Source organism: Oryctolagus cuniculus, chromosome 17, assembly GCF_964237555.1.
Source record: "Oryctolagus cuniculus chromosome 17, mOryCun1.1, whole genome shotgun sequence".
NCBI lineage: Eukaryota > Metazoa > Chordata > Mammalia > Lagomorpha > Leporidae > Oryctolagus > Oryctolagus cuniculus.
Genome location: NC_091448.1, coordinates 61716135 through 61741503, shown reverse-complemented (window position 1 = coordinate 61741503; position 25369 = coordinate 61716135). Strand labels below are relative to the sequence as shown.

Genomic DNA, 25369 nt, shown 5'->3' with positions numbered 1-25369 from the left:
GAGGCACAACTTTAAAAAAATAATTTATATACTTGAAAGGCAGGATGACAGAAAGACAAGGAGAAACAGGTAGAGAGGGAGATGTTTCCATCCCCTGGTTCTCTCCCCAAATGCCCACAACAGCCAGGGGGAGAACCTGGAACTCCATCCAGGTCTCCTACATCTGCTGCAGGAGTCAAGCACTTGGGTCATCTTCTACTACTTCTCCCAGGCCATCAGCAGGGAGCTGAATTGGCTGTGGAGCAGCTGGTACTCGTACCGGCACCCAGTGGGATGGCAGAGGTTTTACCCTCTACCCCAGAGTGCTGGCCCCCAGCCCTCTCGCTTTCAAACATGGGCTGAGCCAGCAGGAAGACCCTCACCATGTGCCAGCAATGTGATCTTAAACTTAAACATGTCCACAGCCATGAGGACATTATATATGCAAATTATTCATTGAAAATAACCCAGTCTCGAATTTTTCTTAGGGCAGCACACAGCAGATTAAAACGTCACCCCAGGTATAGCAGAAGGAGCTCGGATTTTGGAGATGAGACCCAACCCCGAAGCCTGGCTTTGCGACTTTCTAGCTGTGTGGCCTTGGGCAAGCACTTTCTTTGTCTTTGTCTGACTCTCTTTCATATACAGCTGCGAGGGCTGGAATCTGACACATGTCTCATGCTGCTGGCCCAGTGAGCCTAGTAAACCATCCCAGCCACTGCGGGGCACCTGCAAGGAACTGGTAGGCAGGGACAGGCCCTGAAGCAGCCCAAGTCTTTCTTCCATTCCTTCTCCCTCTCTCCCCCTCTTCTTCTTGAAAAAGATTCGTTATGCAACAATATTTGTTCTTTGGATGATTTACCTCCTTAAGGGAGGAAACCCAAGGCCTTTTGAAGTGTTCATGGCCAGGTAGGAAGTGTCTAGACTATTGACAAATGCATCTCATCTAGACTGTATCTTTAAAACACTGCAAGTCAAGGACCCAGGATTTTAGAGAGAGAGAGAGAAAAGGCCCTGCCTAACATTGGGGCTGGCATTGTAGTGTTGTGGTGTGGTGGGCTAAGCTGCTGCCTGCCACCCTGGCATCCCATGTGGGCTCCAGTTCGAGACCCCGCTGCTCCATGTCCGATCCAGCTCTCTACTAACGCTCCTTGGCAAAGCAACAAAAGATGACCCAGGTGGTTGGGCCCCTGCCACTCACGTGGGAGACCCAGATGAAGCTCCTGACTTCGGCCTGGCCCAGCCTTGGCTATTGCAGCCATTTGGGGAGTGAACCAGCGGATGGAAGATCTGTCTGGTCATGTCTCTCCCTCCCCCTCTCTCTGTAGCTCTGACTTTCAAATAAATAAATCAGTCTTTAAAAAAGACTCTAATATCTGTTTAAAATCTATTATGCTCCATATAGTTAGCTTATCTTCTTTAAAAAAAAAAAAGATATATTTATTTATTTGAAAGGCAGAGTTACTGGGGGGGGGGAGCGAGAGCAAGAGAGAGAGAGAGAGAGAGAGAGGCCCTCCATCCGTTGATTCACTCCCCAAGGGGCCATAATGGCCAGGGTTGAGCCAGGAGCCTTAGCTGGGTCTCCCATATGGGTACAGGGGCCCACACACTGGGCCATCCAGGTCTATCAGCAGGGAGCTGGCTGGGAAGTGGAGCAGCTGGGATACAAACCAGCACCTAGGTCCTTCCACTATGTGAATTCATGCAGTATTTGCCCAAGGTCAACACATCCAGAAAGGAGCAGAATCAGAACATAACAAGACTATCAGAAGTAAAGCTAAGGGGTTGGAGCTGTGGCGTGGTAAGCTAAGCTTCTTGGCATCCCATATGGGCGTCAGTTCGAGTCCCAGCTGCACCACTTCCGATCCAGCTCTCTGCTATGGCCTGGGAAAGCAGTGGAAGATGGCCCAACTCCTTGGGCCCCTGCACCCACATGGGAGACCCAGAAGAAGCTCCTGGCTCCTGGCTTTAGATTGACCCAGCTCCAGCCATTGGGGCCATTTGAGGAATGAACCAGTGGATGAAAGACCTCTCTCTCTGTGTGTCTGTAACTCTGCCTCTCAGATAACTGTCTCAAAACAAAAAAAAGAAGCAAAGCTACATTACATGTTTCCTTTGCCCCAGCCACCAGTGGGATAGACACCCTCCCTCCCCAGAGGAATGCAGGATGGGGAACAAGGGGGGATGTCCTCACTCCCCCGAGGCTGACCTAAGACCTCTCCTGCTGCCCTTGAGCTGCGTGGGCTGCCCGTGGGGAAGGCCAGGGCTTGTTCAGTGGGGTCAACAGGAAGGCACTGAGGTAGTGCGGGGGGGGGGGGGTGCTGGAAGTGCCCACCACAAGGCCCAGCTCATGGGCTCGTGAGGAAGAGATCCTCAAACCTTATCTCAAGTTTTAAAAACGAGGACGAAGGGGGCAGCAATTTCACAGGAAAAAGCACAGGCCCCCCCCCCCCCAGAGTGCCTGGTTTCCAGTCCAGTCCCTGCTGATGCACCCGGAAGGCAGCAGGTGACGGCTCAGTGACTCGAGTCCCTGCCACTCACTTGGGAGACCCAGGGGGCGTCCCTGGCTCCTGGCTCCAGTGGGTGTGGGATGGTGGCTCGCTCTCGCTCTCTCACTCTCTCGCTCTCTCCCTCTCCCTCTAACTCTACCTCTCACATAAATAAAATCTTTTAAAAAAAAGAAACCTGATGGAGCCTGTTCAGGTCAATTCAATCAGAAGAGCTGGGATAGAAGCTCAATAGTGGTATGAATTTTTTTAATGACAACAAATCGCAGGCTCCAAAATGCAGCCCACATGTGCAGGCCGCCTTACCGAGGGAGAAACCTCTCTAACCAGGGCCCGGTTCCCGGATTGCCCGCACCGGCACAACACGGACAGCCCACAGTTTGCAGGACGTACTGTCACCTGCATCTGCGCGACTCTGTCCCCACCTACGCTGCAGGGCTACAGAGGGGGCACCTCCCATGGTGCATACACCCTGCAGTGGCTGGCGGGGGGGGGGGGGTTGCGGGGGGCTTCACTTCCTGTCTGGGACTTCCTGGAGGAGGCGGGGTCCAGGCAGGTTGGGCTGACAGCACCCCTGGGGCTGCCTCATAGCCTCACGTCTAAGGAGAGAGCTCCCCTCTCCAGAGCCGAGGGGTGACTCATGTCTGGTTTCGTCTCTCCGGTGATGTCAGACGCCTGCTTTCTCTTGGCTGGTGCTCAGAGCACCTGACGACAGCCGTCTTGTTCAGACCCAGAGAAGGAGCCACTCTGGGTGTCCTTCCCCCTAGGGTGGGGGTGGGGGGTTGCTGGTGTCCGCAGCTCCCTCACATTCGCACCTGGGGGCATGGACATGGGAGGAGAGGCGTGAGGTCCGCGGGACTCACTCACCCTCTCCCTGGCCGGGATCTGTGGCCACCCTGTCCACCCCAACCTGGCTGGGCCCCACCGTGCTCCCTTGTGCTACCAAGGTGAGATGATCCCCATTGCCTGATCCACAGGGCATGGCCCCCAGCCTCCCACTGCCCTGTTCAGGAGCCGAGGTGCGGCCCTTTGGACCCAAGGCAGCCCCTGAGCAGTCCCTGTATGCAGCAGGTGCGTGGTCCGATGTGTTTTCCACTGACTGCGCCTCTGCAGGCTCCCGATGCCCCTCCTGGGGCCCGTCTCACTAAGCAGGGACAAGCAAACACACAGCTTGCACTCCCCAAGGGGGTGGGTTGGCTGCAGGCAGGTCTAGACCCAGGGGAGTGAGAGAGGAAGGAGAAAGCTGTGTTCAGGGCAGCCACACCGAGGTCCTGGGACGTTAGGGGCAAAGGAGAGATCCTGGCCACAGGTGAGCCAAAAGCCCTGTCTCCCCATCCCCCATCCCCCATCCCGCTCTCCTCCTGGGAAGCACCAGCCTGCTGGGCTCAGGCCTTCACCCTCTCCCCTCTGAGGGTCCTGTGCTCTGAAGTCAGAGGACCCCCAGGCTCCTAGCTCTGCACCCTGCACGGCACCCCTCTGGCTGCAGGAACACCCCAATGTCTGGGCCTCGTGCTTGGGGCCCCCCGCTGCAGTAGCAGCTCCTGCACCCCCAAGCAGGCTTCTCACCTCCTCCTGCAGTCCCCACCTGTGTCCTCTCTCTCTTTTTTTATGATTTATTTACTTGAAAGTCAGAGTTACACAAGAGAGAAGGAGAGGCAGAGAGAGAGAGAGAGAGGTCTTTCATCCGCTGGTTCACTCCCCAATTGGCCGCAATGGCTGGAGCTGCGCCAATCAAAAGCCAGGAGCCAGGAGCCAGGAGCTTCTTCCAGGTCTCCCACGTGGGTGCAGGGGCCCAAGAACTTGGGCCATCTTCCACCGCTTTCCCAGGCCATAGAAGAGAGCTGGATCAGAAGTGGAGCAGCCAGGACTCGAACTGGCTCCCATATGAGATGATGGCACAGCAGGCGGAGGTTTACCCGCTACACCACAGCACCAGTTCCCTGTGTCCTATCTTGATCCACAGCTCCTCTCAGTTGGCTGGCCAGGACGTCACCATCTACTCTCTCTCCATCCTCCAGGGCCCCCAGCACACCTGCAGGTCCCTGGGGCTTTGAATCAGGCTCAGCATGGGGGCGGGGATATCGTCCTGGTGAGTGAGGTCCAACACATCACCTGCCAGGCCTGGAAACTTCCCTTGATAACCCTCTGGCTCATGCCATGAGCTGGGACACCAGGCTGGGGCCTCAAGTCTGGGGCTTGTATGCCACTTGCCTCCGGGTCCCCAGCCAGGGCGGGTGGTCCTTCTTCCCAGCAGACACACACGGCAGGTGCAAGGGTCCCCAGCTGGGCTGTGGTGCACACACCAGCCAGCCCACCCAGTGCCACGTGTGGCTGCCAAAGTCCAAACCAGAGGCCTCCCGGGCCAAATTTCCCCAACTTGAGCGGCACAATGAGGCTTTATTCAGGATCCGGGGCAGCTGCCAGGCCTGCAACAGGGGCCAAGGGGTGCAGTGACAGCGCCCTCTGGTGTGACAGGGCAGAAACAACATCTCGTTGCTGTCACCCCGGCAGGTTCTGTGCATTGATTTCTATACATTTCCCCTGGACGGTAGAGAAGCCGTCTGTCTTGTATCTGACCGCTGACACCGCGTGTGTGCGCGGGGCTCAGCTCGGGAGCTTCCCGCATCTGCGTCGTGACGCACGCGCCACGCGCGGCTCAGCGGCTTAGCGGCTTCTAGTCCGTCCCCAGACAGGTGCGACCTGTACACAGTGAATTCTAGAGCTCTTTTGTCTCCCGCAGAAAAACCCCAGACCCCTTAGCTGTCACTCCCCCGTGCTGCCCCCAGCCCCTGGAAGCCACTCATCTGCTCTCTGTCTCTCGAATTTGTCTCCTTTGTCGTGGTTCATAGAAATGGAACGTGGCGGAGTTTGCTGGACTCAGCCATGTGGTACCCTGGGTCTGTGCTCTGTTCCCTGCTATGGTGGAATCCTAGTCCAGTGTAGGAACTCACGACATTTAATTCACCCTTTCTTCTTTTTTTAAGATTTATTTATTCATTTAAAAGGTAGAGTCCCAGAGACAGACAGACGGACACACACACAGAGACAAAGAGATTTCCTATTCACTGATTCCCTTCCCAAATGATGCAACAGCCAGTGCTGGACCAGGCTGAAGCCAGGAGGCAGGAGCTCCATCTGGATCTCCCACGTGGCTGGCAGGGGCCCAAGCACTCAAGTCATCATCTGCTGCCTTCCCAGGCGCATTAGCTGGGTTGGAATGGGAGCAGCAGACGTCGGTCATGGGGATGGGCACTGGGCAGGCGGCTGCGTCCCCGCAACCGTCCTTTGCCCTGGAGGTCTAGGCAGGGCCGGGCAGCCTGCAGTCCAGAGTCCCCACCGCCCAAGTGAGGAACAGGCTGTTTTGTTGTTGTGTGCCACTGAGGGAGGGTCACAGGGAGACACATTGCCCCCACCCTGGCCTGGGGGGTGCACATTTCACGGTGGCCAAAGGGCCAGTGCAACAACTTGGGGCCTGGTGGAGCGTAACCGAGTGAGGCGAGGTTAACAGAGGCCCCGGGCCCAGGCTGGAGCTGGCAGGACGCTGGGCAATGAGTTACCCGAGGGTGCCCCAGCCCTACCCCCAGCGGGCTGTCTACCTGTGGCAGTTGAGCCATCGGAGGACTTCCGGGCACTGTGCAAATGCCGCACTGCACCTGTTACCATCATGGAGGCTTGTCCTGCGGGGAGGCTGCGGGCTGGGAGGTAGGAGCTCCAGGGGGTGTCGGACCCACCAGGCCTCCCCACTCCTTCCACACCCTGCCCCCAGAAGGAGGTGCAAATGCCCAAGGGCCAGGCTCCGCTGAGCTTGTGAGTGACAGGCGGCCTGGCCGCCAGCCAGCCTGGCCAGGTGGGGTGGAGGGGGCATGGAGCCATGGTGACAGGTGACCGGAAGCAGGACGCACCAGAGGTGGTCGGTGGTTGTCGGGCCTGCCTGTCCTTGGGGGACACTACAGACAGGGCAGAGAGAAGAGGCTGATGGGACACTGTGGCAGGGTGACTATTCACCACGCGGGGGTTCCCCGGAGATGCTGACGGTGGGCAGTAGGAGGGATTGAAGACTCTTCCCAGGGATCCTAGCTCCTGTCCACAGCCCCAGGCCCCACCTGTCCTGACATTTGGTGCCCCGGGAGCAGCTTCTCCCAGGGCAGGGCTCTGGATGGAACCCAGGCTCTGCACTCTTGCGGAAGCTGGGCTGCCACACCCTGCCCCTCCAGGAAAGTGGCCAGTCACCAGCCAGCCTCAGGCGGGTGACTCCTGGGGTCTGGGGGGAGGAAGGCACCCTCCACAGGCCACAGGGCCGCCCCTCCTCCACCCTCTACTCATTAACCAGGCCATGAGTGCCCGGGTTGACCAGGCCTCTGTCAGCTGGCTGCACAGAGCTGGCAGGAGAGCGCCAGGGTGCACAGGGCGGCCGGCGTTCGGGCTGGGAATGGACAGCCAGCAGGATGTGGTGAACCTGGACCAGGGCGGCTGCTGCCCTGCCCTGCGCAAGCTGCTCCCCAGGGGCTTCTGGGATGAGGCACGGGCGCTGTTTGTCCTCTCTGGACCCCTGGTAAGGAGGTGGGGTAGGGGGCCAGGCAGGATGGGGGTAGAGGGGGAGGCTGGGGGCAGCCGCTGGCCAGCACTGCATGGGGAAGCACCCAGAGCCTCCCTGGAAAGCATGTGTGATGCTCCCAGCGCTGCCAGGACAGTTCCCAGGGCGGCAGTGGGGCCTGATCGTGCATGGCCACGGGCAGCCCCAGCCCAAAGGGGCAGGTGCGTCCTCATTGGCACCCACAGCCAGGGCCCGGCTGAGGGACTGCACCATGGCCAAGTCGCCTGGCTGCTGCCCATGCCTCTGGGTGTCCCCACGGGACCTTGGCAGAGGGAAGAATTCCACTGCCCATTTTCCTGCCAAAGGGAAAGTAGTTTTCATAGTTTTCCCCTCTGGCCATACAGAAGAAGTACTGTCCCCCCTGTAAAATTTCAGACAAAATGAAAAGTTATTTAAAAAATGGAGAAGGCATCATCTCAGCCCTGGGGATGGTTGGTACTGAGACTTTGTTTGTTCCTCTCCGGGGTGTGCGTGTGTGTGTGTCCTGACATGCACACATTACAATATAGAACACAATGATAGTAATTATAACAATAACAGCTGTATCGAATACTTGGGCTGAGCTCCCCGGTGCTGGGCACCTGTCTTGTGTTCTGGCACATTCCAGGCAGGAGCCATGGCTGCAGACAGCAGAGTAACAGCGAGAAGACTTGGGCTTCTGGCTCTCGGCCCTGGCTTCCCTCGGGGTGGGTGATCTGCCCGGCTGGCTGGCAGTGAGCCAGTGAGGCCGGTGGGTGCTGGGTTCAAGGTCTGGAAGGCTGAGCAGCTAGGATGACAAGGTGGCGGCAGGGTCACCCAAAGGCTTAGTGTGACCCTGCCTCTGTCTTCAAGTTCCTGTTCCAGGTGTTGAACTTCCTGACCTACGTCGTGGGTACTGTGTTCTGCGGGCACCTGGGCAAGGTGGAGCTGGCATCTGTGACCCTAGGGGTGGCGGTGAGTGACACTCCACCAGGCTCCCAGGCTGCTGGGTGGCCAGTCTGGCCCTCAAGGACCCAGATCATGTGGCCAGATGGCTGGCACCCAACGCCAGAACTGGGGTGGCCGGGCCCACGGCTTATAGCCATGGGGGCAGAGCCAGGCAGAGGGAGGGGTTCAGCAGAGCTGTCTCCACCACAGCCTCCCTGCGGGGTGGTCTCCCTCCAAGACCCGACCCTCCTGGCAGAGCCCGCCTCAGACACCCACCCCCCGACAAGCCTCGGTATTTTCTCCCGTGTGCCACCCCAGTTCGTCAACGTCTGTGGAGTGTCTGTTGGAGCTGGTTTGTCCTCGGCATGTGACACCCTGATGTCCCAGGTAGGTGGGTCCCCTGGAGCCAAGGGGAGGCGGGACAAGGAGCAGGTGCTGTCAGGAAAATGAGTTTTGACGGAGTGTGGGTCATGGAGGAGAGAAGGATGGGGACGGTTCCCGACTTCTGCCTTGCAGAATAGAGCGGAGCATCCGGCAGCCTGCCGTTGGGTCACCTCGCTTCTCACTCCCGCATTTGGCTGCCGACCTGCCGTGCAGGCTTGTGTCAGGGGCCGGAGGGTAGGGATAGGATGTCCTTGTCTGCAGGGGCCCACAGTCACGGGGTGCTGGCCTGGCGGCTGTGAGGGTTATGGCTTCGCAGTGGCTCCGGGGACCTGGGCTTGCGGGCGGAGTGACATGGCGGGAGCACCATGGACACTCCCGGAGCAGACTGGGGGTGACAGTGGAGAAGAGGCCGGCTCAGGAAATGGGGGGTGCCAGGCGCAGAGCGGGGCTGACCTGGTGCGGGGCCACTGAGCACAGGGGCGGTGTTTCGGCAGAGCTTCGGCAGCCCCAACAAGAAGCACGTGGGCGTCATCCTGCAGCGCGGCTCGCTCATCCTGCTGCTCTGCTGCCTGCCCTGCTGGGCGCTCTTCCTCAACACCCAGCACATCCTGCTGCTCTTCAGACAGGACCCGGCCGTGTCCAGGTAGCACGTGGCTCCTGCTGGGCACCCAGACTGGGGAGGTTCTGCCGGGGCGGGAGACCCTAAAGAAGCCCACCTCCAACCCCTGCATCTCTCTTGGAGAGTCTCCCACATAAGCCTGCAATACCAGTTCTGACCAGCAGGGGTCACACGCACACATCACTTTTTTATTATTAAGGCATAAAAAATATTTTTTATTATTTGTTAGAGGGAGATACAAACAGATAGACAAAATCTGCAATATCTGATTCACTTCCCAAATACCTGCAATGCGCAGGACTGGAGTCGGGAGCCAGGATCTCAGTCCAGGTCCCCCATGTGGGTGGCAGGAACCAAATTACTTGAGCCATTGCTGCTGCCTCCCAGGCTCTGTGTTGCCAGGAAGCTGGAGTCAGGAGCCAGAGCTGGGAACTGAACCCAGGCATTCTGCTGTGGGGTGCGGGGATCTGAACTTCTAGGCCAAACGCTCCTCCACCAATTGCAATTTAGGAAGAAAGACGAGAAAGGACTTTGGGTTGCCATTTTATTTGTATTTGTGTCCTGGCAGCACAGAGTCTGAGCCTAAAGTAAGCTTTTGAAGAAATGAGGTGTGTGGATTGCTCCATGTTCCAAAAAAAAAGGAGGGAGGAAGATTGACGGATGATGAATGAATTACAATTTAGTCTTAAATTTGGGGATGGCTCTCTCAGGGCTCTCTTGCTCATTTTACATTATGTGCGTTTCCTATGGCTATTTCTTGGTCATCAGTGATGTTTGGGGTTTCTCTCTGCTGGGAACTTCAGCTCCTTAGTCAGGGGGCGCCCGGGGGTGCCGGGTCCTCGGTTGCCATCTGCTGGCACCCACACCTGGCGGCAGCCACCGCCAGAGGCCGCTAGTGGTCCCCAACTGCCACCTGAGGGACCCGGGGATAGCCTCTCCTGGAACCTGAGTGCCCAGGGAGTCCTGGCAGGAGGCCAGCTCCAGCCCCAAGGCCCAGCCTCCCCCGGGCCACAGCGTCTCCTCCTTCTCCGCAGGTTAACCCAGGACTACGCGATGATTTTCATCCCAGGACTCCCGGTAGGTGCTGAGCACGGGGGAGCCGTGCAAGGACACGGGCCCCCACCCGACCCCAGTTCTGGCTTTTTGCTGTCCCACCGGTCTGCTGCCGCGGGGGGGGGGGGACACTAGCCCGAGGGGGGCAGAAGGGAAGGTGTGTCTCAGGCGGTGCGAGCTGCATCTTTCTGATGTGACAGATGCCTACCGGAGAACATTTGGAAAGCACAGGGCAGAACATTTTCAAAATCTCCTTAACCCCACCGCCTCTGGAGAGACGAGACTGCTTCTTCCAGGATTATTTCTACTCACGGGCGTGTATGTGTTCAAGTGCATATGAGGGCACTTCAAAATTTTGTGAGAAAAAAAATGAAATTTATTTGCAGGCAAAAATAATGGAAATTTATGCACTTTTTTTTCTTAAGGGGCCTTTCTCCATGAACTTTTTTATTTAAGATTTGTTTATTTATTCAAAGGCAGAGTTACAGAGAGAGAGAGGGAAAGAGAGAGATTTTTCATTCACTGGTTCACTCCCCAAAATGGCCACAGCAGCCAGAGCCGGGCTGGGCCGAATTCAGGAGCCGGGAGCTTCTTCCTGGGTCTCCCATGCAGGTGCAGGGGCCCAGGCACCTGGGCCATCTGCTACTGCTTTCCCAGGTGCATTAGCAGGGAGCTGGATTGGAAGTGGAGCAGCCGGGACTCGAACCGGCACCCGTATGGGGCAGCTTAATCTGCTGGGCCACAGCACTGGTCCCTTCTACTCCCTTCTGAAGCACCTGCACTTGTATCATCTGCTTTTTCACTGGACTAACTTGTGTGTGAGGAGGTTCGCTGTGAAGAGACTTGAACAGCCAGGTTTGGTGTCAAGGAAAGTCCTAGAAGCAATCCTCCATGGATCCCAGGAGGACGCACAGTGACCACGGCCGTCACGGACTGGGCGCCTGGGGCTGGGAGCCGTGATTCGCTCAGTTCACACAGCTCATGAGAGGCAGAGCAGGGATTGGAACCCAGGCAGTCAGGGGCCAGCTCCGCACTCCGTATCCCCTTCCTCTCCTGAAAAGAAGTAGAGTCATGAGGGACAGGACAGGGTAGGATGCCCTTGACACATGCTTCCCCTCTGTCCTGCCCACATGGGCCTGCCACCCTCATGGGGTCCTGAACCCGCCCAGCAGAGACTGCCCCGGGCCAGCACTGCTCAGCCCCGCCCTCACTCCCACACTCCCTTGGTTCAAGGCCATCCCCTGCAAATCCTGGACTCTGGAAGCCAGAGCCAAGTCCTGGATGACCATGGCCTGTGGCCCGTGGCCCGTGGCCCGCGGCACGGTGTGAATAGGCCCCGAGTCACTCTCCTGCTGACAAGGCCCAGGAGGGCAGCCCGGGGGGCTCCGCCCCGTGTACAGCCAGGCTGAAGCCCCTCCCAGAGTCCACGCACCTGCTCAGCTTCCCCTGTGGCTGGGCAGGCGCCCCGACGGACCCCCAACACAGGCAGAGCCAGCATGACCCAGGTGGCTGCCTCGGCTCCCCCTCCCCCAAACTCAGGTACCTACATCCTGGGAGGGAATATCAGGTAATGGCTGGCAGATATTTTGGAGAGTGGTGGCCCTTGCTGTTGATTTGTTTTGTTTTGCTTTGTTTTTTTATGCAGGCAATTTTTCTTTACAGTCTGCTGGCAAAGTATTTGCAAAATCAGGTACAGGCTTCTGGCTCCAGGGGGGCAGTGAGGGGGGTGCCAGGGTCTGTGCCCCACCCTCCTGTCTGTGACCCAGCCTCCAAAGGGGTCACCTCCCACCCGCCCCACTGCATCCCGACCTCCGGCATAGGGCCGAGGACAAGCTCCTCCCACTCCCGGGGGGCCACACCCCCTGGGCCCCGCCCCGCCTGCGGAGCGCGGCCAGTCTCTGTTGATTTCAGGGAATCGTCTGGCCACAAGTCCTTAGCGGCGTAGTGGGCAACTGTGTCAACGGCGTCGCCAACTACGCTCTGGTGTCCGTGCTGAATCTGGGGGTCAGGTGAGCCCCGGGGAGGGCTGCTGGGCCCTGGTGGGGAAGGGGGCACCTCCCACTGAGTTCCGCCCCACCCCAGCCCTCCGCGAGCGGCCGAGAAGTGGGGGGGGGGGGGCTGGCAGGGTGCCCCCAGAACACCGGAGTAATGGCTGCCCGGCCAGAGTGGGGTGCAGAGTCCAGGATGCGCGAGCTGGCAGAGCCGTGGCTGCACCCGCCTCCTCCAGCTCCCTGCTGGCTCAGCGCCCAGGGCCAGCGTGGTGGGCGTGAGCCCAGCCCTGCCGCCCTCTCTCCCCAGGGGCTCTGCCTACGCCAACACCATCTCCCAGTTTGTGCAAGCCGCCTTCCTCTTTCTCCACATCGTGCTGAAGAAGCTGCACCTGGAGACGTGGGAAGGTGCGCACGCAGCCCCGCCCCGCGCACGCAGCCCCGCCCCGCGCACGCTGAGCTGCTCTTGCTTATCCATCCCCCCAAAAGACCAAGGGTCCCTGGTGCTGGCTGGGTCTCTCCCAGGACCCTGGCCTCTCAGGATGGGGCCAGCCCTGTGTGCTGGCAGGGGCACCCAGCACCCTGATCCTGCTTCCTCCCCGACCTGCCCCAGCGCCTGCTCTAGCCGGCCTCTCTATTCTAGGTTGGTCCAGCCAGTGCCTCCGGGACTGGGGCCCCTTCCTCTCGCTGGCCATCCCAAGCATGCTCATGATGTGTGTGGAGTGGTGGGCTTACGAGATTGGCAGCTTCCTCATGGGTGCGTGCAGAGCGCGGGTGGGAGCCATGTGTGGGCAGCACGGCTGGCTAGAGGCCACCCTCCTCCCCTGCTCCAGGGTGAGTGGTTCACTGCCCACTCCTGGTTGCACCTGCCAGCCTCCCCCCCACCCCAGGGCGCCCCAGGGCTGAGGCCCGGCCTGGGGCACCACCCAGGTATCTGTGCCACTGGTGAGCCCTGATTCATGCTGCCTCTCCCCCAGGCCTGCTGGGCGTAGTGGACCTCTCTGGCCAGGCCATCATCTATGAAGTAGCCACAGTGGTCTACATGGTGAGTCTCCTCCCGGGATGCTTCCCCATGGCAACTGAGGTGTCAGGGAGGGGGCAGGCTGTCTCTGTCCCCCAAGGCATTGCTCTCCACCCTCCTGGTCCCTCAGGTGCCAGGCCCTGCTCCCTGCACACACGGGGGCCCTCAGTCTGTCTCCTGGGGTGCTAGAATTGTTTTTGTTTTTGTTTTTAATTTTTAAAACATCTATTTGAAAGTCGGAATTACGGGTTTGGGGGGGAGGCAGAGGGAGGCGAGACAGAGACATCTTCCATCTGTTGGCTCACCCTCCAAATGGCTGGAATGGCCAGGGCTGGGCTGATCGAAAGCCAGGAGCCAGGAGCTTCTTCCAGGTCTCCCACATAGGTGCAGGGGTCCAAGCACTTGGGCCATCTTCTACTGCTTTCCCAGGCACATTAGCTGGGAGCTGGATTGGAAGTGGAGCAGCTGGGACTAGAACCGGCACCCACATGAGATGCAGGCATGGCAGTAGCTTTACCCACTGCATCACAGTGATGGCCCCAGGTGCTAGAATTTTAAAAATTGATTTGCATATTTTAAAAGTGAGCGATTTCACAGTACAATCTGAATTTTGGGGTTGTCATAAAAAAATCCTTGTCACTTGAGGACAAATCTGCCAGCTGCCTGAGACTCCAGCAAAGGGGTCACAGGAATCCATATTTGCAAACCGAATTTATAAGGTGAGTCTTATTTCTACAGATGGTTTCCACTGGGGAGAAAAATTGTTTTGTTGTTGTTGTTTCCTCAGGGAGCTTTTCTGGTATACATCACATTCACCTCTTTCACACCTTGTTCTCTGGATTTTAGCAACACACCCATCTCAGTTGCCTGTGTCATTTTTAATGATCAGGATGTGGTTGGACCCATTAGCCACCTTGGGACAGCCCCAGGCACTCTCCCAGACCCAGACACTACTGCCTTCAGCCACCAGGGGGCCCCGTCCTCACACCGTCCCCTGCGATGCACCGGTCTTCAGGCTCTCCCTCCTGGCCCAGCCTGGGGAGCGACTGCCTGCACCCTCGCAGCCCTAGCCCCACCCTGGCTTGGGATCCCAAGCCCCTCCTGCGATCTGACAGCACTTTTTCGCCTGGAATCCCAGATTCCCATGGGGCTCGGCATGGCCGTGTGCGTCCGAGTGGGGACAGCACTGGGAGCCGCAGACACTCTGCAAGCAAAGCGATCGGCCGTCTCAGGCCTTCTCTGCACAGGTCAGGGGTGTGGGAGCCCTCCCCCGCTGTCATGGGTGGGTCGAGGGCCTGGGCCAGCGGAGGTTCCTGTACGTGGGAGGCAGGGCTGGCCTGGGAGCAGGCAGAGCTGCCTTCCAAACCTGCTGGACCTGCCCTGAGGCCGGGCAACCTCTCCCTGAAGAGCAAACATCTTTCTCACCCGCCCAGCGCCTTTCCCTGCTCACTCCTCCCCTGCAGCCAGGATTCCGGGGATGCTCCGGGAGACCAGACGGCTGCTGCAGCTGGGCTTAGATAAAAGTGGGATGCCAGGGGGCCCCACCTTCCCCAGGAGTCTCTCCCTGGTCTCCATACATGCATTGTGCTGTAAAGGAACCACTCTGCGTCCTCCCACGTCGCGGCCCTGCCTCCCTGGGACCAGCAGGTGCCACGAGTGGTGGTTCTCATCCCGGCCTTAGCCCTCCTTCCCTGGAACTCCAGGAAGGGCTGGACGAGAGTGCTGGGCGTCAGGCAGCAGTTGGATTGGCAGCAGGCAGGAGACAGGGGTCTGGGAAAGTGCATTCTTAACAAGTCACAGGTGCCGCTGACGCCACCGCCGTGGGCCCAGGACGCCCACTCGGAGAGCCACAGAGTAAAAGCCTTTCACGTGGTGCCCCTCCTGCGGGATGGCACGCAAGCACCCAACCCAGGGGGAGGACTTGAAGGCGGGGGGCTCCGGGGTGCCATGCACGGCTCGGGGGGCCATTCCTTTTCTCACCCAAGCCGGGGTCCCCCGCGGGTTGGGGTCCGTCACTTCTGTTCCCTTTGCCTTTTCCAGCGGGCACTTCCCTGGTGGTGGGCACCCTGCTGGGGCTCCTGAACAGCCAGCTGGGGTACATTTTCACCAGTGATGAGTAGGTAATCCGTTTTCTTCACTGCCTTCTGGGAAATGTCAGGGTGGCGGTCCCCAGGGGGCCCTCAGGGACTCTCCCACCTGCCTGGCTCCAGGCACAGCCCAGACTTTGGCCTCTCTGAGAGGAGCCCAGCTCTCTCGGCTTGTCCATTCGGGCCGTGGCGTTCACCCCAGTTGGCTCACGGACAAGATGCTAGCTGCAGTTCGCCAGTCCAAACCGGTGGGGACTCTCCCAGAGGTTAAGGTGTGGCCCGTGCACACGTGGCTAGGAGTGGTTGTCCCATGTGTGCGGGTACTGCTCCTCCCTCAAAGACTCGGGGGGAGGGGGGCGGTGTGGCGGGAGGAGCGGGGCTGGGGCTGTCTTAGTGCACGAGTGAGGGTCTCTTCCCGTTCCCCCTGCAGAGAGGTCATTGCCCTGGTGAACCAGGTCTTGCCGATTTACATCGTCTTTCAGCTTGTGGAGGCCGTCTGTGTGAGTACCCCCTGATGTGCAGCCTGTCTCCCCAGCCCCTGCTCCTGGCTCCCCGGCCTCCCTGACAGACACCCCGTGGGGGACAGGCACTTGGAGTAACTTGTGGAAGCGCAGACGGAAGAGCCCCGAGCACCAGCTGGGATTCGATCTGCTGTCCCTCGAGGCAGCCAATGCGGAAATGCCCAGCCCACGCCCGGGTGTCTCTTCCTTCCCAGTTCCTCGTGAGCAGGGGTCCTGGGCACAGAGCCTGCTGCAGACTGGCCAGGAGCTCTGCCGCGGGCACACCCTGTCACCCGGGCGGAGGGAAATGAGTCAGCCCAGGGGTCAGAGGAGCGCCTTGTTCTGCCCCTTTGCTCACAAGCAGATAGGTTCCCCTTGGTGCAGATTTGAAATTGGAGAGAGAGAGAGAGAGAGAGAGAGAGAGTCATCTTCCATCTTCTGGTTCACTCCCCAAATAGCTGCAATGGCCAGGGGTGGGCTGGGCTGAAGCCAGGAGCCAGGAGCTCCTTCTGGGTTTCCTACGTGGGTGCAGGGGCTCAAGCACTTGGGCCATCTTCTACTGCTTTCCTAGGCACATTAGCAGGGAGCTGGATCAGAAGTGGGGCAGCTGGGACTCAAACCAGTGTCCATATGAGATGCCGGCACTGTAGGTGGTGGCTTTACCCGCTATGCCACAGTGCCGGCCCCTGGTCTTACTTTTGTAAAAGATTTGAGATCTATGTCTCGATTCCTTTTTTTTTTTTTCATGGGGATGCACAGTTCTTCCAGAGGGCTCTCCGCTGTATTGCCTCTGCTCCTTTGTCAGAGATCAACTAACTGGGTTTGCATGGATCTGTTTCTTGGCTATCAGTTCTGTGCAAAGGATCTATTTGTGAATTCTTGTTTTATAACACACTGTCTTGATTCCTTAGCCTTATGGTGAGTCTTAGGGCTGGGTCGTGTCATTCCCCTGACACTGTGTTAATACTGTGTGGGTTATATGGGGCCTTTGGCCTTTCCACAGAAGTGTTGGGGTCAGTTTGCCAGTATCCACACACCAACTTGCTGAGATCACCTCTCCTTTCCATGGGGACCATCCTGGAGGGGACGTACTGGCATGTCAGTATGGTTTCAATGACAAACCTTGAGCCCCCTTTTGTGTGTCTTCTTCAGTGAAATGCCTATTCAAGCCTTTTGTCCAAGAAAATGAATCTTTTTTTTAAAATCAGATTGCTAGGGCTACAGTGACAAAGTACCAAAACCTGGGTGGTTTAAATCACAGACATGTGCTGTTTACAGTTCTGGAACTCAGACAACCTACACCAAGGCTCAGCAGGCCTTCATTGCCACTGAAGTCATCAAGGAAGCTCTGTCCTGGGCCCATCCCTTACCTTCTGGAGCCACAGTGTCCTTGGCTTAGAAATGGCCATCCTACCTCTTCACCTCACCTGGTTTCTGTGTCTGTCTCTGTGTCCAAGGTTCCCTTCCTTTTAAAAAAAAAAAAAGAGATTTATTCATTTACTTGAAAGGCAGAGTTACAGAGAGAGAGAGAGAGAGAGAGAGAGATGAAAGAGAGAGATCTTCCATCTGCTGGTTCACTCCCTAGATGGCCACAATGGCTGGAGCTGCACCGATCTGAAGCCAGGAGCCAGGAGCTTCCCAGTTCTCCCATGCAGGTGCAGGGGCTCAAGCAAGTGGGCCATCCTCCACTGCTTTCCCAGGCCATAGCAGAGAGCTGGATCGGAAGTGGAGCAGCTGGGACTTGAACTGGCACCCATATGGGATGCCAGCACTGTAGGCAGTGCCTTACCTGCAATGCCACAGTGCCAGCTCCATCAATCTTGCCCTTCTGTGTAATTTATTCCTAAGTTTTTGTTGTTCTTCTTTGATGCTATTGTGATTTTTTTTTAATTTATTTTACAGATAGAGTTAGACAGTGAGAAAGAGACAGAGAGAAAGGTCTTCCTGCCATTGGTTCACCCCTCAAATGGTCACTACGGCCAGAGCTATGCTGATCCAAAGCTAGGAGCCAGGTGCTTCCTCCTGGTCTCCCATGCGGGTGCAGGGCCCAAGCACTTGGGCCATCCTCCACTGCCCTCCCAGGCCACAGCAGAGAGCTGGACTGGAAGAGGAGCTACCTGGACTAGAACCCGGCACCCATATGGGATGCCAGCGCCTCTGGTGGAGGATTAACCAAGTGAGCCACGGCGCCGGCCCCAATGGTTTTAATTAACTTCTGGATTGCTCATAACTAGTTTATAGAAAAACTGTTTTATTATGACCTTTTACCCTGTGACCTTGTTAAACTTGACCTAGTAATTGTGTGTGCAAGGGTAGATGGGTGGATATGTCTCTGAAGGCTTTCTACATATAGGATCATGGCATCTGTGAATAAAAACAGTTTTAGTTCTGTCTTTCGACACAGACTTGATTCCTCAGTGCTATGTTGGATAGAAGTGGCAAGTGCCTACATCTGTGCCTTGGTCCTCATGTTAGCGGTAAAATATTCAAAGTGTCCAGTCTTTCGGTATCAAGTTTGTTACTAGTGGGATGCTCATAAATTCCCTGTATCAGGCTAAAGCCCGGTCCCTAGGTAGCTGAGACATTTCCTCATGAGTGAGTATTGGATTTTACAGAATCCTTTATCTCATGAGTATTAAGATAACGATATGTTTTATCCCTTATTCCATTAGCATGGTATGTTACATTAACTTTCCAGATACTATCCTCTGCATTCCTGGCACAAACCCCTACTGGCTGTGGTGTGTATCTTTCCTCTGTATCACTCCTTTGGGTCGCTAATGTTCTGTTGAAGAGTCACAGTGTGTGTTCACGAGTTGTTCGGCTGTCACTGTGTTTTTCCTTGTGTTATCTTGATCCGGTTTTGCTGTAAGGCTAACACTGGCTTCATAAAACGAATTTGGAAGTATCCTTTTCCTCTCGTGATGTCTGGCGTTTATTTTTCTTTTTCAGACATTCATTTATTTATTTGAATGGGTTCACTCCCCAAATGCCTGGAGGGGCCAAGGCTGGGCCATGGGAGAAGCTGGGAGCCAGGAAGGGCCTGGATTCTGTCCTACGTGGGTGGCAGGGACCCAGTGACTCCAGTCATCACTGCAGCCTCCCAGGGTCTCCAGGGTCCCAGGAAGGTGGAGTCGGGTGCCAGGGCTAGGAATTGAACCCAGATGCTCGGATGTGGGCTGCAGGCAGTGTAACCACTGGGCTGCATGCCTGTTCCTGTCCTCTTCTGCAAGTGTTTAATAAAATCCACCAGCGCAGCCGTCTGGGCTCGGTTTTTTCTTTGTCCAAAGATTTTAAATCATTAATTCAGTCTGTTCACTTGTTTTAGGTCTATTCAGACTTTGTTGCTTGTTGGCTTCATTTTAGTAATTTGTGTCTTTCTACGAATGTATTCACCCCAACTGGATTGTCTATTCTTTCCCATGAAGTCATTGATAATACGCTCTTCTCATCTTTATATTGAGGGATAATGTTCTCTCGTTCGTTTGGGTAATGTGTGTCTTGCTTTCATGTTTTCTTGGTCTTACTTTCCTGAGGTCAATTCATTGGTGTTTGTCAATCTTATAGATCTTATCAAAAACACTCTATTTTGATTCAATATTCTCTACTGTTTATTTCAATGATATTCATGTGAATCTTTTGTCCCCCCCCCCTTTTTTTACAGGCAGAGTGGACAGTGAGAAAGAGAGTGAGAGACAGAGAGAAAGGTCCTCCTTTTTCCGTTGGTTCACCCCCCAATGGCCGCTGCGGCTGGCGCACACCGCGCTGATCCGCTGATCCGAAGCCAGGAGCCAGGTGCTTCTCCTGGTCTCCCATGGGGTGCAGGGCCCAAGCACTTGGGCCATCCTCCACTGCCTTCCCGGGTCACAGCAGAGAGCAGGCCTGGAAGAGGGGCAACCGGGACAGAATCTGGCACCCCGACCGGGACTAGAACCCGGTGTGCCGGCATCGCAGGTGGAGGATTAGCCTAGTGAGCCGCAGCGCCGGCCTATCCTCCCTCTCCTTCTGTCTTATTTAGGCACAGTCTGCTTTTCTTTCCTAGTTTCTTAGGGTGGAGCATCAGGCTGTCGATGTGAGATCCTTCTTTCCTGACCGAATCGTTTTAAAGTTACATATCCCCCACCCCCACCCCCAGGCACTGCTTTGGCTGCGTCTGATTCTTTGCAATATGTCGTCATGAAATTCAGAATATTTAAACATTTCTCCTATGATTTATTCTTTTACCCACAGGTTTAGAAGTGTGCTATTTCATTCCCAAGTATCTAGGGTGTTTCTTTCTGGGAAGCCTGGGGATTCACTTAATCCCGTCTTTGAGGCTCTGAGGCCTGGCGCAGGTCTCTGCTGGAGGGTGCTGCGTGTGGCCGTGACCCAGGGACTGTCCCGTCGGCTGCTCAGGAGCTTGCCTGGACGGACTGTGTGACTCTCACAGCGTGCTGCTGTCGATCTCTCTGCCCAGCGGTTTTCCTTCTTCCCTTGTTGTTGATCGTGAAGTCTGGCTCCCCAGTCTTAAACCGCCCCCGCCCCCAGCACCTCTGGCAGCTAGCAAGGCTCCTGCTGAGGACGCCTGACAGAGCTGCGTGTGGGCGGAGACGCGGAGTGGTGGCTGTGTTCATGCCTGTCCCAGCTTGTACTTTCTCCTTGAATCCTTTTGGCCTCCTCTGCGCGTGGGCAGGGTCTAGTATTGTCCTCTCATGTGTGTGTGGGGGGGGGTGCTTGGACCTGCTCCCAGATCTGCTACTACCCTGGCCAACCTGGGATATGTGGGCAATTCATCTGCTCCCCGTAACTCTCCTGTGTGACCCCATGTGCCTCCCAGTGAAATCCCTGTCTAGTCCACTGGCCCACGGGGTCCCCCCAAACAGGCCCACAACCCTGGCTTACTGGGGCCACCAGCCCTGTCTGTGTGCCTGCCACTGGAATTGCCATTTTAATTCACAGTGCTCTGAACCAGGGCTTCTCAACCTTAGCACCACCTGCACGGGAAGTCAGACGCATCTGTCACAGCCCCCCACTCCACCCCGCGGTACCACAGGACCGGTAGCTGCATGCCTGGTCTCTGGCCACCAGATGGCAGTAGCACCCCTCGCTGAACAATCCTGTCCAGGGCTGAGTAGTCTGTGCAGCAGTTCAGATACTGCTTGGGACGCCCACTCCATGTCAGAGTGCCCGGGTTCGAGTCCTGGATTTGCTCCTTTGACAGCTTCTAGGAGCCGGAAAGAGCAGAGAGACAGATTGTCTTGTCCCCCAAGGACAGCCAGAAGGAACCAGCCCGCCCCGTCTCCACCACGCCAAGTTAGTCTGGCTTCCCCAGAGCCGCCAGGGACTGACTGGTCGCCAAGGCTGCCTTTACTTTGTTGCCAAGGCAGCGACGGCGTGGAGATGAAGCCCGGGTGGGTGCTCCGAGTGGAGCTCAAATCGCAGGTGCTCTGGTGCAACCCCGGGCAGCAGCGGGAAGACGGGGGACGAGGGCACCTGCGCCGTGCGGGGAGACAGGGGTACGGGGGCACCTGCGCCGTGCGGGGAGACAGGGGGACGGGGGCACCTGCACCGCGCGGGGAGACAGGGGGACGGGGGCACCTGCGCCGCGCGGGGAGACAGGGGGACGGGGGCACCTGCGCCGCGCGGGGAGACAGGGGTACGGGGGCACCTGCGCCATGCGGGCCGCTCATTTGTGCCTCCCTCCCAGTGTGTGTTTGGTGGAGTCCTGCGGGGCACGGGGAAGCAAGCCTTCGGCGCCATCGTGAACGCCATCATGTACTACATCGTCGGCCTCCCTCTGGGCATCGTGCTGACTTTCGTGGTCGGAATGAGGATCATGGGTACGCGGCACCAAGGAAAGTGGGCGGGCCTAGGCAGTCACCTGCCCCTGCCCCTCCCCGCCCATCATTCTTGTCTCCCACAGGCCTCTGGCTGGGCATGCTGACCTGTATCTTCCTGGCAGCTGTCACCTTTGTTGTCTACGCAGTCCAGCTGGACTGGAAGCTGGCGGCAGAGGAGGTGAGTGGGTCAGCAGCCCCCGGACGGGACAGCCTAGCCAGAAATGCCCAGGGCAAGGTCAGGGCTTGGTGGGGGCATGGAGGGGATTGGGAAGTGTGCATGGGAGGGGACCTAGAGGGGCAGCCTGAGCCTCACCAGCCGCTCCTGTCATTGTAACTGGCCAGTTTAGAGCACGCCCTGCAGGTACAAAGAGCAACACAAAACCACACACCTTCCCACCTGCAAAAGCAAAGCGCTCCAGTGGCTGCGCGCAGGTGAGCCCCCCAGGGCATGCCAACATCACCCCGCCCGCCTGCTCGGGCACAGAGCACCCCGCGACAGGGACAGTGGGGCACCATCTGTGCAGTGATGACGTCATCTGGACGTGACTGCAGATTTCAGAGGACAGCAGTCAGGGACCCCTACAAGCACCCACACATGCCGTGTGTTGCCTCAGCTTGCCGGGTTTAAAGGCAAGACATTCGAGGCCGGTGGAGAGCGGGAAGGTGCAGGCTGGCCCAGGAGCGCGGGAGGGTGCAGGCTGGCCCAGGAGCGCGGGAGGGTGCAGGCTGGCCCAGGAGCGCGGGAGGGTGCAGGCTGGCCTAGGAGAACAGGAGGGTGCAGGCTGGCCCAGGAGCGCGGGAGGGTGCAGGCTGGCCCAGGAGCGGGGGAGGGTGCAGGCTGGCCCAGGTGCGTGCTCTCTCCTTCAGGCCCAGAAGCACGCGGGGCTACAGCAGCAGCAGCAGCAGCAGCAAGGAGCAGAGTGCACAGCCCCCAGCCCAGGGCCTGACAAGGCTGTTGTGTCTTCAGGTAATGTGGTCCTGGCTGCTTCTGCTTTCACACACACACACACACAGATACGCACAGACACAGAAACATGGACACAGACATACACACACACACAGATACACACAGACACACGGGCACAGACACATGAACACAGAAATACACACACACACAGATACACACAGACACACAGGCACAGACACATGAACACAGAAATACACACACACACAGATACACACAGACACACAGGCACAGACACATGAACACAGAAATACACACAGGGATACAGAAACATACACAGAGATACACACACACAGAGACACACACGGACACACAGGCACAGACACATGAACACAGAAATACACACACACACAGATACACACAGACACACAGGCACAGACACATGAACACAGAAATACACACACACACAGATACACACAGGGATACAGAAACATACACAGAGATACACACACACAGAGACACACACAGACACACAGGCACAGACACATGAACACAGAAATACACACACACAGATACACACAGGCACACAGGCACAGACACAGACACAGAAATACACACACACACAGATACACACAGGGATACAGAAACATACACAGAGATACACACACACAGAGACACACACAGACACACAGGCACAGACACATGAACACAGAAATACACACACACAGATACACACAGGCACAGACACAGAAACATACACAGAGATACACACACACACAGACACACACAGACACACAAACACAGAAATACACACACACACAGATACACACAGGCACAGAAACAGAAACATGGACACAGAAATACACACACACACAGACACACACAGACACACACAGACACACAAACACAGAAATACACACACACAGATACACACAGACACACACAGACACACAAACACAGAAATACACACACACAGATACACACAGACACACACGGACACACAGGCACAGAAACAGACACAAAAATACAGATACACACAGAAACACACAGACACACAGGCACAGAAACAGACACAGAAATACACACACACACAGATACACACAGACACACACGGACACACAGGCACAGAAACAGACACAAAAATACAGATACACACAGAAACACACAGACACACAGGCACAGAAACAGACACAGAAATACACACACACACAGATACACACAGGGATACAGAAACATACACAGAGATACACAGACCCACAGACACACACAGACACAAACCTGCTCCCGGCCGCCCTCACGCGACTGGGCAGCCCGTGCTGTTCTCCCTGTCACCGGAGAAGAGCATCCCAAGCAAGAGGGAGACAACAACAGACCTACTGTGTGACAGGCATGGTGGGACCCGGCCCTGCCCTAAGAACGTGGCCACGTGGCCCTAAGCAGCCAGATCTGGACGTAGCAGCATCCTCAGATGAGGGAGTGGGGCTGAAAGAGCTTTTCCCTCCACAGCTCCTAAAGGCACGAGGAGAGAAGCCGAGCCTTGGCCCTCCTGGCTCTAAAGCCATCACTGGCCAAGCCCCCCCAGGATGTGAGGCCATCTTGGCCTGCAGCTGCAGGCCCGCGAGGTCAGCCTGGCCCCACACAGGCTGTAGGGGCCACGCTGCCCGCGTCTCCTCTCTGCAGCAGGCAGAGGGCCCCTCTCTGGCTTTCACCCACGACTATGTGACGAAGCGATGGCCTCCGTGTTCAGACACACTGTCGCTGCCTGCCCCCCTGGGGAGCGGGTCCCAGTGCCGCACGCGTGTGTTAACACAGCCCAAAGTCTGTTATGGGGGAAGTTATGTCCCGTGCTCCCAGCTCCTGCTGGGCCAGCTCTCAAAACTCTGGGGACTTCACGTGTCCCGAGAGGTTAAATGGACTCAACTCAGTGCCCAACAGGACTCGCTGGGTCCTGGGCCATTGCACGGACGAGCTGGGACTTGAGCAGCCCTTGTCTCCTTAGGAGGAAGCTTTATGTGGACATCAAAGTCCCTGTTTGAGATGCTTGTCCATGCACTTCCTCTGATCTTACTTGGAAGGCATCGGAAGGGTGTTTCCCCACTGCCCAGGCGTTGGCTGCGGCGAGGCCTGGGGGTTAATAGCCAGGTACGCGGTGTAACACAGGCAGCAGGGCAGGTCCTGGGGCCTCTGCATTCCTATTAACTCCTCCTGTTTCCTCCTGCAGTGGCCACGGGCTGCAACCCGGGCATAGCACTGACGATGTACTCCCGGCCTGGGTGTCACGTGGACTTCTACGGGAGACCAGAGGCGGCCCCCGCCCCCGCGGCTCCGGCCAGCAGGTTGTCAGTGCGGCAGCTGCTCTTCCGCCGTGGGGCTGCCCTGGCGGCCTCAGTGGCCGTGCTGATGGCGGGCCTTCTGGTCAGGGTCCTGACCACCGGGTACTAACTCGCACAGCCAGTGGAAAGCAGGAAGGAAGAATGGGTGGCCCCAGCACACACGTGTGTGCGCACTCAAACTCGCACACGGTCCAGGTGCAGGCAGGTGCTGGGAATAGAGCACTCCACAGAAACAGAGCTGTGCAGGGCGCTTCTGTGGTGGCATTCCGAGGGATTCGAACTGCGCGCGCGTGCGGACGATTTTGTTGGGACAAATGGAGCCAGCCCGGGGAACGAGACTCCTGGGATTGCCATGGTCAATGGTTTCAAGTGGGAGATTTCAAATAAAACCCAAACGCCATGATGTTAAGAAATGCCTCTTCCCCAGACACGGCCCCCATTTGTTCATGAAGCTTCTGTGAGATGCTTGGGGCGGGTGCCCACGGGTCCTGTCCAGGCAGCCCCGCTGTGCCCCTCTGGACACTGGCGGCGGGAGAGCCGCCCAGGGCAGGTGGCTGCAAAGCCCCCCTTCTTCCTTTCCCTGCAGTTCCTTCATCCCATCAGCCTAGACTTGGAGAAACACTTTCCCCCGTAGTGGTGAGGATATACACTGGGACACGAACCCCAGCTTGTCTG

The 25369-nt window shown here is 57.2% G+C and overlaps 1 protein-coding gene across 7 annotated transcripts; it reads left to right on the top strand.

Annotated features, from left to right (window-relative positions):
- Window positions 1–6092: 6092 nt before the first annotated feature.
- SLC47A2 (solute carrier family 47 member 2) lies at window positions 6093–24927 on the top strand. Of its 7 annotated transcripts, none has more exons than XM_070059949.1 (18): window positions 6093–6188; window positions 7912–8013; window positions 8197–8373; window positions 8865–9013; window positions 10024–10066; window positions 11688–11732; window positions 11954–12051; window positions 12341–12438; window positions 12674–12787; window positions 13008–13075; window positions 14190–14298; window positions 15092–15167; window positions 15569–15638; window positions 21325–21457; window positions 21541–21635; window positions 21800–21889; window positions 22325–22424; window positions 24583–24920. In XM_070059949.1, exons 1-18 carry the CDS (start codon window positions 6126–6128, stop codon window positions 24801–24803), a joined length of 1851 nt encoding a protein of 616 aa, XP_069916050.1. In that variant the 5' UTR covers window positions 6093–6125; the 3' UTR covers window positions 24804–24920.
- The last annotated feature ends 442 nt before the right edge of the window (window positions 24928–25369 follow it).

Bases quoted from the DNA above. Each gene is read 5' to 3' on its own strand.
- SLC47A2 (XM_070059946.1), top strand. From the start codon at position 6,916: ATGGACAGCCAGCAGGATGTGGTGAACCTGGACCAGGGCGGCTGCTGC. The intron at 7,039-7,911 runs GTAAGGAGGTGG...TCTGTCTTCAAG, and splicing joins TTGTCCTCTCTGGACCCCTG to TTCCTGTTCCAGGTGTTGAA. The intron at 13,076-14,189 runs GTGAGTCTCCTC...CTGGAATCCCAG, and splicing joins TAGCCACAGTGGTCTACATG to ATTCCCATGGGGCTCGGCAT.